Source organism: Hemicordylus capensis, chromosome 2, assembly GCF_027244095.1.
Source record: "Hemicordylus capensis ecotype Gifberg chromosome 2, rHemCap1.1.pri, whole genome shotgun sequence".
Taxonomy (NCBI): domain Eukaryota; kingdom Metazoa; phylum Chordata; class Lepidosauria; order Squamata; family Cordylidae; genus Hemicordylus; species Hemicordylus capensis.
Genome location: NC_069658.1, coordinates 324,074,922 through 324,090,421, shown reverse-complemented (window position 1 = coordinate 324,090,421; position 15,500 = coordinate 324,074,922). Strand labels below are relative to the sequence as shown.

General features: G+C 43.6%; 1 protein-coding gene and 1 long non-coding RNA gene across 4 annotated transcripts in view; one reads left to right on the top strand and one right to left on the bottom strand.

Moving 5' to 3' along the window:
- The window catches only part of MAPKAPK3 (MAPK activated protein kinase 3), a 118,187-nt gene extending 105,026 nt beyond the window's left edge, over positions 1-13,161 (top strand). For 2 of the 3 annotated variants that reach the window (XM_053296427.1, XM_053296428.1), the window contains exons 9-11: positions 1,232-1,317; positions 9,444-9,524; positions 10,591-13,161. In XM_053296427.1, the coding sequence (XP_053152402.1) occupies positions 1,232-1,317; positions 9,444-9,524; positions 10,591-10,749 (326 nt within the window). In that variant the 3' untranslated portion in view covers positions 10,750-13,161. Of the gene's footprint in view, positions 1-1,231; positions 1,318-6,930; positions 7,018-9,443; positions 9,525-10,590 lie in introns of all 3 variants that reach the window. The other variant, XR_008316244.1, reaches the window with a different exon arrangement.
- LOC128345069 (uncharacterized) overlaps positions 1-15,500 on the bottom strand; it is a 209,746-nt gene that overhangs the window by 94,428 nt on the left and 99,818 nt on the right. The gene's annotated exons all lie outside the window — the stretch shown is intronic.

Genomic DNA, 15,500 nt, shown 5'->3' with positions numbered 1-15,500 from the left:
CCGCCCACTAATACACTTCGTTACCAGCGTCAAGGCCATCTTAAATAGTATTGTGGCATTTCAGCAAGCCTTATCACTTTTCCCAAGACCTCTGGCTTCTCTCTCAGGTACAATCTTGGTGGATCCCCTTATTCTCACTTTTTCCGAGGCATCCTGCCTCTGAGGCTGGAGGTAGTCTATAGTCCTCCGTTGATAGAGCTCTCCTCCATGAAATTATCCAACCCCCCCCCCTTTCTCCCTCTCTCACAACACTAGAACCAGGGGTCATCCCATGAAACTGAAGGTAGGGAAATGTAGGACCGACAAAAGGAATTACTTTTTCACACAGCACATAGTTAATCTATGGAATTATCTGCCACAAGATGTGGTGACAGCCACCAGCCTGGATGGCTTTAAAAGGGGCTTAGACAAATCCATGAAGGACAGGTCCATCAATGGCTACTAATCTGGTGTCTATGGGCCACCTCCAGCCTCTGAATGACAGTTGTAGGAGAGCAACAGCAAGAGAGAGGGCTTGCCTGTAGGCTCTTCGGGCATCTGATGGGCCACTCTGTGAAACAGGATGCTGGACTAGATAGTCCTTTGACCTGATCGAGCAGGTCTGTTCTTATGCATTCATCCATGCAGAAGTGAACATGGGGGTGGAGGCATGATTGTGCCCATTGGCCTCACCCTTCAAGTGTTCACATGAACCTCTGAACAGCCTCTGCACATATAGCTTGAATGCATTTAGACTTTATTCGCAAGGCACAATTCTGCTTTCCTCCTAACCTACATATTCGCTTTTCCACAACTGAACATGTGAACAGTCTTCATATGTAAGTAGTTAAAGGCTTGCCTATTATGGGGCTAGGAGCTGGAAAAAATGAGTAATGGACCATTTTGCTTTGCAGTCCTAAGCATGCTTACTTCCAAGTAATCCTTTTGAGCTCTGTGGGAACTCTTGGGATAAACCAGATTAGAACTGGACTGTCCAATATGTATTTATAACAGATATCAGCAGTGATCCACACTTTTCATCCCTTTTGTGCGCTCTCTCTTTTGCAGCTTATCATTATGTAAGGTTGTACATATGTTCCACAGTTATATGTAGATACCAGACTTATTCTAACTTGAAAGCAGAGGGGAAACGGATAGAGTTCAACGGTTCTTATTAATGTTTCAAGATTTTGTCATCTTGTCTGTATTTTGTCATCTATCTTTGGGATTGGTTTTTTTTTTTTTTTTTCAGTTAAGCAGCTAATTCGTTTGTTGCTGAAGACAGACCCAACTGAGAGGATGGCAATTTCTCAGTTTATGAATCACCCCTGGATTAACGTAAGTCCTGTACAATCACTGCAGTGTGTGGGATTGTGTTTTTTTTAATAATTGGGTGGTAACTTAGCACTTTCAAAGCAGTAAAATGTTGGCTGCCTGCTATGCTAAGGGGGAGTGTAACTAATTTGTTTAACCCAGAGTCTGCCCTGTCTAAAAGGGCTTGAGCTGCAAAGTTATAATTTCCCTACCACAATGTGAGGGGACACTTAAAAAACAACACCCTTTCTCTGTGAATGGCAGTCATATACCTCACACCCCCATCCCAACTGCTCTTGGCTAGCATTTGCTGTTCAGTGCAGCGTGCACATACCCTCCTTCCCTCACATAAAAAACCACATTACCTCATCTGGGTAGGATTTATGGAGGACTATTATTAGACATTCGAGGCACCATCGTGCTGAACTGTGTTAAGATGAATAGCAAACCTGTTGCTTTGAGGTTGTGCTCAGTCTTTGGCACTGAATGCCACGAATAGGGAGTGGGGTGGCCGTAGTGGCTTATACACAGCACTCTGATGAAACACCACCAGAGGCTGCTTTTAATAGCGATGCTCACTAAAAGGCCAATGTAATTCTGAACTAGACCTCTTTCATGAGGCAGAATTCTTTGCCTCAAGCGGGAAGCAAACTGCTGCTAAAGCTACAAGTCTAAAAGGTTTCAGGGGATCTCTCTTGTGCAGGAATCACTATACATTTATTTATTTTGTCTGCTAGACTTCTATCTCATCCTGTCATTAAGACTCAGAATAATTTATGTTCAATGTTGTGTTAACATTTTATATTTTAAAAAAGGGAAACCCCCACACCAAGGAATTAAATCTATTTATTTCTTTATTGCACACATATCCCTCCTTCCTTCCCTCCTTCCTTCATGAAACTCAAGGGAGTTCCCAGGCAGCCACTCATTCAAATTCTGTCCAGACCTAGACTACCTGTGCTTCAGCATGTATCCTCAAGTTATGACCTGGGAACCTAAATACTGTTATAAATAATCTGCAAACAGCTTCAGAGACCCACTGGCAGGTTGTTGTGAGGCATTTTCTTCCCTTAAGTAACCGAATGCAGCCTTCCAATAACATCTGGTCCTCTGGCCAGTTACTGAGGTGAGACAGTCCTCCCCATCACAAACCATTCCTATCTCCTCTAAAGGAATTATATCGTCTCATATCCCCTCCTCGAGTTCAGGGTAAACCCCTTGCTGCTGTTGTGTGACTTCTTTTCTTCTTTACAACATGCATTGCATGTTGTAAAAAATGTTGGAAGACTTGATTAGCCTGCAGTGCAGCTCTTTTATTCATAGATCCCAAAGTTTATTACATTCAAAGAACGTTGACCTTTTAAAATCACTCTTAATGGATATGGGAACTACTACCACCAAGAATATTTGTATAGTGGTATAAATATTTATATGTTGCTTTTCAACAAAAGTTTTCAAAGTGGTTTAGACAGAGGTTTAGACAAAAAACCACACAAAACAGTATGAAGATAGAAGGTCAGCATGGGAAGGAGCACTTCCCAGTGTATTGCACAGAGTGCCACATGGATGACTATTTGCCCCATGGGCAGAAGTCATGGGTGTGTGCTCAGTGCAAGGAGCTCCTGGCTCTCAGGGAACAAATCCGTTCCCTCGAGACCAAGGTGGCGGATCTGGAGAAGGTCAGAGAGACAGAGAGGCATGTGGACAAGACCTTCAGGGATGTGATAGAGGCATCCCACTCCAGGGCTGGTAGCTCCTCTGCTGTCAGGGAGAATGAAGGTCTTGGGCAAGGAGGACATCGGTCTGAGGAAGAGGGAAATGCTCCTTTAGAAGGGACCCCTTCCGTGGATGATGAGCCCATATCCTTTCGCACAGGGAATACTCCTCTGGGGGGTGGGGGCCTCCTTGTAGTGGGTGATTTGATCATTAGGGGGATAGAGAGATGGGTTTGTGACCGTGACTTGCCTGCCTGGTGCGAAGGTTGCAGACATTATGCAGCGTCTAGACAGGCTCCTAGGCAGTGCTGGGGAGGAGACAGCTGTCGTGGTGCACGCCGGCACCAACGATGTGGGGAAATGCAGTCAGGAGGTCCTGGAAGCCAAATTTAGGCTGATAGGTAGCATTTTGAAGTCCAGGACCCCCAAGGTAGCATTCTCAGAAATGCTACCTGTTCCACGCGCAAGTACAGTGAGACAGGCAGAGCTGAGAGGTTTCAATGCGTGGATGAGACTTTGGTGCCGGGAGGAGGGGTTTAGATTTGTTAGGCACTGGGACACATTTTGGGGCAAGCAAGGCCTGTACAAAAGGGATGGGCTGCACTTGAACCAAGATGGAACCAGACTGCTGGTGCTTAAAATCAAAAAGGTTGCAGAGCAGCTTTTAAAATGACACCTGGGGAACAGCCGATGGGAGCTGGGCAGTATCCCGTTTGGCAAAAGCCATCCTTTAAAGTGTGAGGCTGCAAAGAATTCAAATAAAACAGAAGGGGACAGAGCAGAACCGAATAAAGAGCAGACGGGAGGCTGTGCCAGCAGGTCAAAGAGTAAAAAGAATAGCATACATCAGGGGAGAGATTCAGTGTATAGGTGCTTGTATGCCAATGCCAGAAGCCTCCGAGCCAAGATGGGTGAGCTGGAGTGCTTGGTTGCTAATGCAGAAATAGACATAGTGGGCATAACAGAAACATGGTGGAACAGTGAGAACCGGTGGGACACTGTTATCCCTGGGTATAAACTCTATAGAAAGGACAGGGAGGGGCGCCTTGGAGGAGGGGTAGCACTGTATGTCAAAGAAGGGATAGAATCTAACAAGCTAGAAAACCTAAGTGGACTGGAGTCCTCCACAGAAACCCTGTGGGTGACTATACAAGGACGGAAAGGAAACATGCTACTGGGGACGTGCTATCGCTCTCCGGATCAAAATGCCGACAGTGACTGGGAGTTGCAGGAGGAAATCAGGGAGGCGTCAAGGAGAGGCAGGGCTGTAATTATGGGTGATTTCAATTACCCACACATAGACTGGGTAAATTCACATTCAAGTCAGGACAAAGAGGTCAAATTTCTAGATACGCTGAATGACTGTGCCCTAAAACAGTTGGTCATGGAATCGACCAGAGAGAAGGCGACCTTGGATCTAATTCTGAGTGACACCCAGGACCTGGTGCGTGATGTCAGTGTCATCGACCCTTTAGGGAACAGTGACCACAGTGCCATCAATTTCAGCATACATGCGGGGAGAGAATCACCAAGGATGTCTAACACAGACATTTTGAATTTCAGAAGAGGAAACTTCTCCAAAATGAGGAGTATGGTGAAAAGAAAGCTATGGGGGGAAATCCAGGAGAGTCACTTCGCTCCAGAGTACATGGAGTTTACTCAAAACCACAATACTAGAAGCCCAGTTAGATTGTATACCCAAAAGGAGGAAAGGTACCACTAAGTCCAGGAGGATGCCAGCATGGCTAACGGGTACCGTCAAGGAAGCCATAAAAGGGAAGAAGACTTCCTTCCGAAATTGGAAGGCCTGTCCAAACGAAGAGAACAGAAAGGAACACAAACTCTGGCAAAAGAAATGCAAGGTGACAATAAGGGAGGCAAAAAGAGAGTTTGAGGAACATTTAGCCAAAAGTATCAAGGGGAATAACAAAAACTTCTTTAAGCACATCAGAAGCAGGAAACCTGCTAGGGAGGCAGTTGGACCATTGGACAATGATGGCAAAGAACTCAAATGTGAAATTGCCAACCTCCTTGCTAAAATATTTAACTTATCCCTGAAATCAGGCTCTGTACCAGAGGACTGGAGAGTAGCAAATGTAACACCGATTTTCAAAAAGGGATCCAGGGGCGAGCCGGGAAATTACAGGCCAGTTAGCCTAACGTCCGTTCCAGGCAAATTGATGGAAAGCATCCTCAAGGATAAAATTGTAAAGCACCTAGAAGAACAGGCCCTGCTGGCAGTGAGCCAGCATGGCTTCCGCAAAGGTAAATCTTGACTCACCAACCTTTTGGACTTATTTGAGAGTGTCAACAAGTGTGTGGATCAAGGTGATCCAGTTGACATAGTCTACCTGGACTTCCAAAAAGCTTTTGACAAAGTTCCTCATCAAAGACTCCTGAGGAAACTTAGCTGTCGTGGGATAAACAGACAAGTACATGTGTGGATTGCTAACTGGTTGAAAGACAGAAAACAGTGGGTAGGTGTAAATGGAGAGTTTTCACAATGGAGGGAAGTAAGAAGTGGGGTCACCCAGGGATCTGTACTGGGACCAGTGCTTTTTAATTTATTCATAAATGATCTAGAAGCAGGGGTAAGCAGCGAGGTGGCCAAATTTGCAGATGATACCAAACTCTTCCGGGTAGTGAAATCCAAAACGGATTGTGAGCAGCTCCAAAAGGATCTCTCCAAACTGGGGGAGTGGGCGACAAAATGGCAAATGCGGTTCAATGTTAGCAAGTGTAAAGTGATGCACATTGGGACCAAAAACCCCAACTTCAAGTATATGCTGATGGGATCCGAGCTGTCGGTGACAGACCAGGAGAGGGATCTTGGGGTTGTGGTGGACAGCTCGTTGAAAGTGTCGACTCAATGTGCGGCAGCTGTGAAAAAGGCAAATTCCATGCTAGGGATCATTAGAAAGGGGATTGAAAATAAAACGGCTAACATTTTAATGCCCTTATACAAAACTATGGTGTGACCACACTTGGAGTACTGCGTACAATTCTGGTCACCACATCTTAAAAAGGACATTGTTGAACTGGAGAAGGTACAGAAGAGGGCAACCAAGATGATCAGGGGCCTAGAGCACCTTTCTTATGCGGCAAGACTACAACACCTGGGGCTTTTTAGTTTAGAAAAAAGATGACTGTGGGGAGACATGATAGAGGTCTATAAAATCATGCATGGTGTGGAGAAAGTGGAGAGAGATTATTTTCCCTCTCACACAACACTAGAACCAGGGGTCACTCCATGAAATTGATTGCCAGGAGGTCTAGGACCAACAAACGGAAGTACTTTTTCACACAACACGTGATCCACTTGTGGGACTCTCTGCCACAGGATGCATGGCTTTAAGAGGGGTTTGGATGACTTCATGGAGGAGAGGTCTATCAATGGCTACTAGTCGGAGGGCTGTGGGCCACCTCCAGCCTCAAGGGCAGGGTGCCTCTGAGTACCAGTTGCAGGGGAGTAATGGCAGGAGAGAGGGCACGCCCTCAACTCCTGTCTGTGGCTTCCAGCGGCATCTGGTGGGGCAACGTGCAAAACAGGATGCTGGACTAGATGGGCTGTGGGCCTGATCCAGCAGGGCTGTTCTTATGTTCTTATGAGTCAATCAGTCAATTGATAAACAAGATGGTTCCAAGGGCTCATAGTCTAAAAAGAAACATAAAGTGAGCACCCGCAACAACCACAGGAGGAATGTTGTGCTGGGATTGGATAAGGACCATTCCCCCGCTATAAGTATTAGAAAATCGCCACTTTAAAAGTGCATCGTCACTCAGTTAGCAGGGATCAACCAAGACCAAGTATTGTTGTCCCTTGGTAACTGAGACAATAATAAATGTCACTGACTTGCTTGGGTCATGGAGATGGTTGGTGCAGAACATGACATGCACAATTCTTAATGCAAATTTTATCTAGAAAGGAAGAGTTTAAAGACAGTGAGAAGCAGTTATGCTATGCTGAGATCTAAACAGAAGTATGGTGGAAGAGAGGAGCATGTTGAAGGTTAGTGGGCTCATCTGTTAGTTACATGGAGAACATCTACTTGCTGTCTATAAGAGGATGCTCTTCAGTCTGCACATCATCAGTTTAATGAGTGATTCATAAGACTTCACCCTTTTTGTTCCAAAGACATATCACATGACAGAGGTGCAGTTTAGGATGCCATTAGAATGATAAAGAACATGAGCTAGCTGTTTGGTTGGGCAAAGGAATGTAGCAGTGCTTACAATGGTGAGGGACTTGTAAGCAGCAGATATATGATACTCTCTAGTCTACCATTTCTCTGACCTATTTGCCCGCATACACTTGTTGTAAAGGTGGTTTCCTCAGGAAGCGGATCAGGCTGCTGATTCTGTTATGGATCTCTTATTTATCTTCTCTTCCTCCCTTCTCAGACCTGTGCATTCATACTCATAGGTAGCACTAGGATTGCATGCGACTGCATCCTTTCTGCCATCTAGTCCTCCTTTCTAGGAAGCTAGGGCAGCTTACTCCTGATGTGGATTGGTGCACTTAGAGCTAGGGCAGCTACATTTACATATGCAAATGTTTGTGGGGGTGCAATTATAATTCTCACCAATTGTGTTTTTTAATTTTCTTGATTGCACTCACTGTGATGAGAAGTAAACAGGCAAGTAGGGGGGATGGCACAGTGAGGCAGAAGTTTTTTGTTTTAAGTGATAAAGCGCTGGGAGGAGAACTTAGAAGAAAGATGGGTATCTGAAACCATAGCCAAGCTTATCTAGCTATCACCTCTCTTGCCCCAAAGTAGCCAATTCTTCTCTGAGGAGGAGGAGAAGCCAGCAAAGGGAAATGTTTCTACTTCCCTAGCTGGGATTAGACTTCTCTTCTCTTCATAGAGCAAAGTAGGATCATCAGTTGCCCTGTGAGCAGCAGAAGAAGGGGAACACACACACACACACACACACACACACACACACACACACACACACACACATATCTTCCATTGTTTTAATGATTTGCTATTTTTAGCCTACTTTCCTGAAGGAAAATAAGCTTATGAGATAACCCGGCTGTGTGTGTGTGTGTGTGTGTGTGTGTGTGTGTGTGTGTGTGAGAGAGAGAGAGAGAGAGAGAGAGAGAGAGAGAGACACAGAGAGACACAGAGAGACACAGAGAGAGAGACACCGTGTGTGTGCCCCCCCCCCGCCACACTCATCTTCGCAATGCCTGGACCAATATGAATCAAATTTGGTATAGTTGTAGAGACACATAGTGACACCTCAATGGCATAGTTTGTTGACAATGTCATCCACCCCAATTCAAGATGGTGGATGCATGAAGTGTGAGTGGACTAACTTGTGGACTGTCTAACTGATTTGAACCAAATTTGGTATAGTTGTAGTGAATAACACATAGGGACACCTCAATGGTGCAGTTTGTAATGATAGTCCAGTTGTAGGGATAGTGAAAGGAAAGTAAGCAGATTTAGTTTGTGGTAGGGACAGAGAGGAAAATAAAACAGTAGTGTGGGAAAATACAACATTATTTATTTCTGAAGTATTTTGAGTCAAACTTCTTTTAAATATCTTTCCATTAGTCATTGTTTTTAAGTGGGTTTGAGCAGGTATGTTACCTTCACTTAGACATATCACTAGAAGTTCTTTGGCCATGAATTTTGAAAGTTGACAATCGAACTTCAAACAGCAATATAAAACTGACAAGGAAGGCAAGAGAGGGGGTCTGCAGGTCAGAGACCAACAGGTCCATGCAGAAGGTCGGGCTAGGACTGTTGGTCTCTTCTAGCTTTGTGAGTTCACGGCCTAACTATGCATTATGCGTGAGCAGGTCTAGCAGGGCCACATTGCTGGGTAGGAAAGCTACTTCAAGGGGAAGGGAAGGGGAAAGCAGAGAAGTGGCTCTGAGGAGCTGTACTTCACTCTTTCCCCACCCACCGTTTCCCTGTTCAAAATTCCTGCCCTCCCCCCACTTTTTTCAGATGAGTGTTTGCCCTCTCAAATATGCATTTGAAACCTCTGGGGGAGAAACGCCACAGTGGGCATAACTGGGAGTGGTGGAAGGGTTAGGGCCCCCCTCCCCCTTGCTGCTTTTCTAGTTACTCACTCCTAGATGGCTTTCTCTTCTTACAAACAGAAAAGGCAAGGGGAAACGCTCAGCAACTGGGCTCTAATGCACATGTTTCACATATGTTGTAGGCCCTTCAGTCATTGTATGGAAAGGCTCTGGTTGCTATCCGCTGCAAGTAACACATTTTCATATTAAAACATATCGGTGCTCAGCAGTGCAGCTGAGTAAGTTTTTTCTTTCTTTCATGTTGCTTAGGAGACATTAATACAATTTCTGTAAAACTTGTAATCATCTCATCAGTGAGGAGAAAAAGTGGTAGCATGTGAGTGTTTTGTTGTCAAAGGTACTGTTATGTGCTGCTATTTCTATGCTTTCCATAGCAATCCATGGTAGTTCCACCAACTCCTCTTCACACTGCCCGAGTCTTGCAAGAGGATAAAGACCACTGGGATGAAGTGAAGGTAATGATAGCTTCTGTTAGTCAGCTGGGCAATTCCAAACTGAGTCAGAGATGTGCGGAGGACTCGTTTATCTTTCAGATGCATCTCTCTTTTTGAACATCTACAGTAGCATGAACTTGGCTTCATCCTTTTTTGTTTGCCCTTTGAGGGTCTCTTGCATAATGGTTGCTAAATGTGCACAAACAACTGGTTAAGAAGTTTCTTGAGCCAAGGCCAGACTCTAGTGCACAGATAAACAGTAAATTTCTAGGTATTGACAAACAGTATTAAAAACCATTGTTTTCACTGAGCACTTTTTATGGAGCTAGGTTATTTATTCAGTAATCAAAAAGCCTTCACCTCTCCAAATCTGATGCAGATCTGATGTAAAATGGCTGAGATGCATCATTTTAAGAATCGACTCAGACTCTAGAAAATAAGTGTTGATTCTGCTTTCTACATCAAAGGTATATTGCTTTTTGGAGACTCCACTTAGCTTACATGGGCAAGAGCCACTCTTTCATTTCCCTTTCTTACAGTGCCCATACAGATTTCCCTTTTTAAAATGCCTGGAAATTAAGTAATTCAGAAATATTTGGTTTAAGATGAGAGTTTAGATGCCTTCAGTGTTCACTCGTGCTAAAAGGCATAGAGATTGCAAGTTAAGATGCCCATTTTAACTTCCATGCCATATAAACTGTAAAGACTCTGTATGTCTCATACGTTATTCTGATTTACAATTCTGGCTCCATCTATCCAGACTTTCCTTTGGTCATTCAACTCAACATTGGGCTGGGTAAGGCTGTATCCAGGTAGAAATTTAACAGATGCAGTCTCCCTAATTACTTGCTAGAGATGCTCCTTATGAATTTCTGCCTGATGCCTTTCTAGAAGGCACAGTGCTTCCCCAAAATGTTACTTATATAGTAAATTTCAAATCAACTTTGCTTGCGGGGATAGCACTAATCTTAGTTTTCACTGAACAAAGCCTTAGGAGATCTGGGATGAGAATGTTTTGCTGTTAGTGGATAGTAGGACATGTCATTGCCATCTCTAAGATTTCACTGTTGCTTCCTGTGGGTTTCAGGAGGAGATGACTAGTGCTTTGGCAACCATGAGAGTGGACTATGACCAGGTAAAAATTAAAGATTTGAAGACATCCAACAACCGTCTCCTCAACAAACGACGCAAGAAACAGAAACAAGGAGGTACTTCTTCAGCATCTCCTGGATGTAACAACCAATAAAGAGAAGAGACAAAAGTCAGCTCTCAACTGGAACAATTAGTCCAACTGGATTCAGCTCACCTTATACCAAAACAAAATAGTGATCTGGATGTGACCTGCAGAGAAGGTGCACTGTGGCATCCAGTATATGACATTCTGGAACTTTTTATTTGGGCATTGGGTTTTTTCTCTAAAAGGGAATTTATCTGTTTACCCTTCTTTTACATTTTAGTTGAGACTGCCTAAGCAGTTTCAGGAAACTCTGGAATTCTGATAAAGCTTTAGATGAGTAGATGTTACTGGATGCAGCACAAGTTCAGTACTTGCAGTGGGCATAACCCATAATCCAGCCAAGGTGAAGCACGGTTAAGTCCCACTGATTTCAGTAGGCATGACTGAAACATGTTAGTTCTCCCCATTTTACTCAGTGGGAGAAAGAACTGTCTTTCTTTTGCTGGGTTATGCCCAGTGTATTTAAGAGAAGCAAATGTGTGACTTTTGCTGCGCTATCAGCCAGAGGAGTAGAAAGTATTTCAAGAACTCTGAGAGGGAGTCCACTGAAAGGTTGCATGAGGAGTGTAAGCTTTTCATGTATTCCTGCGCAGTCTTGGCACTTCATTCTGCTGCTTTAACCCAGAGAGAATAATATTTTAAGTGAATGTCATCAACTTGCCCAATGCCCACCTGAATGGGGAAGCATTGCTCAGGAACATATTTACAGTGTAAGCCTTAAGGTATTGTCAAGGCATATGTACAAATTTCCCACATAAAAAGCACTTCATATAGGAAAACACATGAAAGGAAATTACATGTGGATTGTCATATGTGGTGATAATACCCATTTCTGTTCCACTGGAGCTACACACACAGGGAAGCTACAGTTGGCCGCATCTCCCTAATGAGTGCACACACCCACACACAGAAATAGATGTGTGTGCTATTAGGATTAGGCCGGTCAGTGTCCTTATTCTCTGCATATGCCATAATTATTCTTGGCACAAAAGTTTCTCAACCAGTACTACTTCAGGCTCTTCAGGTTTTACACTAAGGATCAAATATAAATCCATAGCCATTGTAATTGAATATTGGTTGTAAATCTAAAGTGCACACATTTCTACAAATATCATAAGACTTCAGTGGAAAGTCTATCCTATGCAGTCCAGGAAGAAGCTGTGAGATGTGAGTCCATGCAGAAACCATGTTCTGACATTGCGATTCCATTTAGCACAAGACAGGGCTTGTGCTAAATTAGGGTGCTGATTTCTGACTGCTATTCTGTCCTTCATGTTTGTAACAATCGTATGTTGGTCTTTACAAGCATCCTGAATTTGTTTGATGTAGGCAGTGGTAAAATGAAATACATGTGAACTTGCCAACAGTGGAACTAGTCAGACACAGGAGGACACCTACATGGATATGCACATTATCACAAATTTGTCCACGTATGTGAGGTTTCCTTGCTTGAGTGTACTTGGGGCCAAACACTTTCCTCCTTGGTAAATATTATGGACCAGGGGTGGACATAGTGAAGTCCACTATTTAAACCTCTCAAGTCATTCAAGTGGACACTTTTTCTTCCAGGAGTTTGGCCAGCCAGGGCTATTTGTCTCCAGAAGGGTGGATTTGTGAGTTTTTTCATACAGTGACTCATGATAGCCTAGTCATGTGGAACTCCAATCACATGCCAGCTATCCTTACTCTGCGGGTCATTCCATCCTGTGCAAGCTGTTCCGATTAGAAGGGCGCACACGTGACAACAGGCATTCACACATCTGCTTGGCAGGAGCAAGTACACTGGCCCTCTGATGAGGAGGAGACACTGCAGCACATGCCCCCTTTGCCTGATCTTTTACTTGTGCTGTCCCTTGGAGAGGAAACAGCAGGGGTTTTCTTACATTGTTTCTTACCTTACTCAAACTTGATACAGGGAGAGGGATCCCTGTGTTCGTCAGAGGGCTCTAAGAAAATGCAGAGCTCTTTCTTCCAGCATGGATTGCAGCATGGATTGGATAAGTTCTTGCAGCATGGATTGGATAAGTTAACCAACCCCTTCTGTTTCTTAACTGTTACTGATTTGTAACATCCCTGAGAGAAACCCCACCTCTCCCAAGCCCTTTACGCTTGCCAGAGAGCTTGAGGAGGAGTGAGGGGTTTGGTGGCAAACACAAATAGAGGCTGGCTACTAAGCCAAGTGTGTCCCGTATTTGTGAACCTCTTCATCATCATCATCATCAACATCATCATCATCATACTCTGGAATTACAGGGTAACCAGTGATGTGAATCTGTAATGAACAACATCTCTGTTGATCACTCGATGCCTCTCTTTGACTTGCAGGTTGATGTTAAACACTGGAAAAGCCTACAGACTCATTATTCTTTTTATTAACATTTTGCATAAATTAATAAATGGTGCTTTCACATTTTTTTCTTACGTGGGCTTTGTTTCTTCACTGTGATGAATGTATATTTGTAATAGGGCCCTGCATCAGCTTCATCAGGTGAAAATCTTCCTCACCCCCACTCCAACAAGCAATTGCATGTAAAATAAATCTAATTTGAAAGAAATTTCCACCAGAGATACTCCTAAATACACATGAATGTTATTGAAATACAGAAATAACTTTTTAGAAGAATTATAAAATAAAGGTAATTGTTGAGAGAGACTGAGTCAAAACATTGGATCTATCTTCTAACCACTTCATATTTTGTATGTCTTTTGGAATCTACAGACTTGAAGACATAAGTCTCCCAAGATTGGCCATGGTCTCTCTGGGCTCATCTTGGTTACAGACAGAATTTCTGCTCCTCTCTGGATTGCTGAATAACTCTGTGGCTGTTTTTCGTCTTATGTGACTCATGGCTGTTGTAATACTCATTCTGTTACTTTTGAGCATGGTGGCTAATCACATAGATTTCACATGAGACAAGCTGGTGTCATATACCCTGTGTTGTTGTGTTTTTTAATTTTCCAAGGGCTACATTTGCATTTCCCTACATGGCTTGTTTTCTCTTTAGGAAACCTACATTTCCCTATAATATGGGAGAAACACCATGGTGCCTATTTCACTGGTGTACATATGACAGGAAGCCACTACCATCTGAACTGCTCACAGAGTATATTTTCAGCAAAATAGGTATCTAGCATGCTGTTTTTTGGCACACAAATGAAGCCTATATAGGAAATCCTATTGGCTAGTACCTAAATTGCTAAAAAAAACAGTAGTCTTTATAAAAAATATGGGGGGATATTCCTTGTTTATTTTGTTCATTTCACAAAGATTACTGTTAGGAGCTCACAAACATTCAATCTATCAGAGATGCATCCAGTTGGACCCGAAAAGCTATTAAATAAGCTTTGAACTTCAGCTATGTAACACGTGCACAATGCTCTACACAGAAAGAAAAAACAAGTGACTGTAACAATGAGTTGCAGCTAGCGATGCCAATTACACAAGTGGCATTTCTGGATCTTGTAAGGTAGTAGGAGGTGGGCTGTGAGCTGATTATAACACTTCCCAGCAGAAGCTAGATAATTCTGAGGCAGTATTTTTTTCCTTTTTGTTTGTCAAATCAAGCAACAAACTATGCCAGTATAATACTAAGGAAAAGGTCATGCTTTGTATATATAATTGACACAGTACTACTTCCTTTGTGATTTGCCTAAGATCCCAGAAGGTGCTTTGGTTGCTGAGAGGCATTGGATCATGCCTACTTTGTGTTCCTCAGAAAGCCCAGTGCACCCATACACACTGGTACAGTTCAAATCGGAGTTTGCATTACCATCGTGTTCCTTAAGCAATGGTCTCTAACGAATGATCAGGTTATCTGAGGTTTTCACCACATGCTGAAGCTCTTGTGAAGCCATGGCGAGCACTCTGGAGTCTAAAGGTCCATGCCTAACTGTGCTCATGCAGGGGGAGGGGAGTTTCCCAAGGGCTCCCGTCGCACCCCCACAACCCCTAGGAGTGAGAGTGCTTTGTTAGGATGTCAGCCACTGTGTACAGCTCTGGTTGCCCTGGCTCAAAAAGGGTATTGTAGAGCAGGAAAATATACAGTAGAGGGCAGTCAAAATGGTCAGGAGGTGGTGTATCTCCCATATGAGGAAAAGCCAACGCAGTTGGGGCTTTTAGTTTAGAAAAAGGATGGCTAAGCGAGGGCATGGTAAGTGATTTATAAAATTATGCATGGAGTGCTGGAAGTGGATAGAGTTTTTCTCCCTCTTCCATAACACTAGACTCTGAGTCATCCAATGAAACTGATTGACAGGAGATTCGGAACGGGGGCGAGGTGGGGGGGGCGTACTTCTTCACACAGCTTAGAATTAATGTATGGATTTTATTTCAAGATGTTCAAGATTTTATTTCAACTTCAAGATGTGGTGATGGCCACTGGCTTTAAAGATGGCTTTAAAAGGAAATGACAAATTCAGGGAGGACAGGTTTATCAATGGCTTATAGTTATCATGGCGATATGCTACCTCCAGGTGCAGTAGTAGTGTGCCTCTGCTCTGAGTACCAGTTGCTGAGAAGCAACAGTTAGTGAGAAAATAATATTGCTTTCATGTTTTGCTTTTAGGCTTCCCAGAGGCATCTGAGTGGCCACTGTGGGAAACAGGATGCTGGACTAGATGACTCTCTGGTCTGATCCAGCAAGGCCCTTTGTAACCAATTTCACATTTGCCATTTGAAACACTTTTGAGCCTCTCTCCCATTGTTGGTATGCTTGCATGCAAGTCAGGAATCCATTTTTAAATGTGCCTGCAATCTGGTT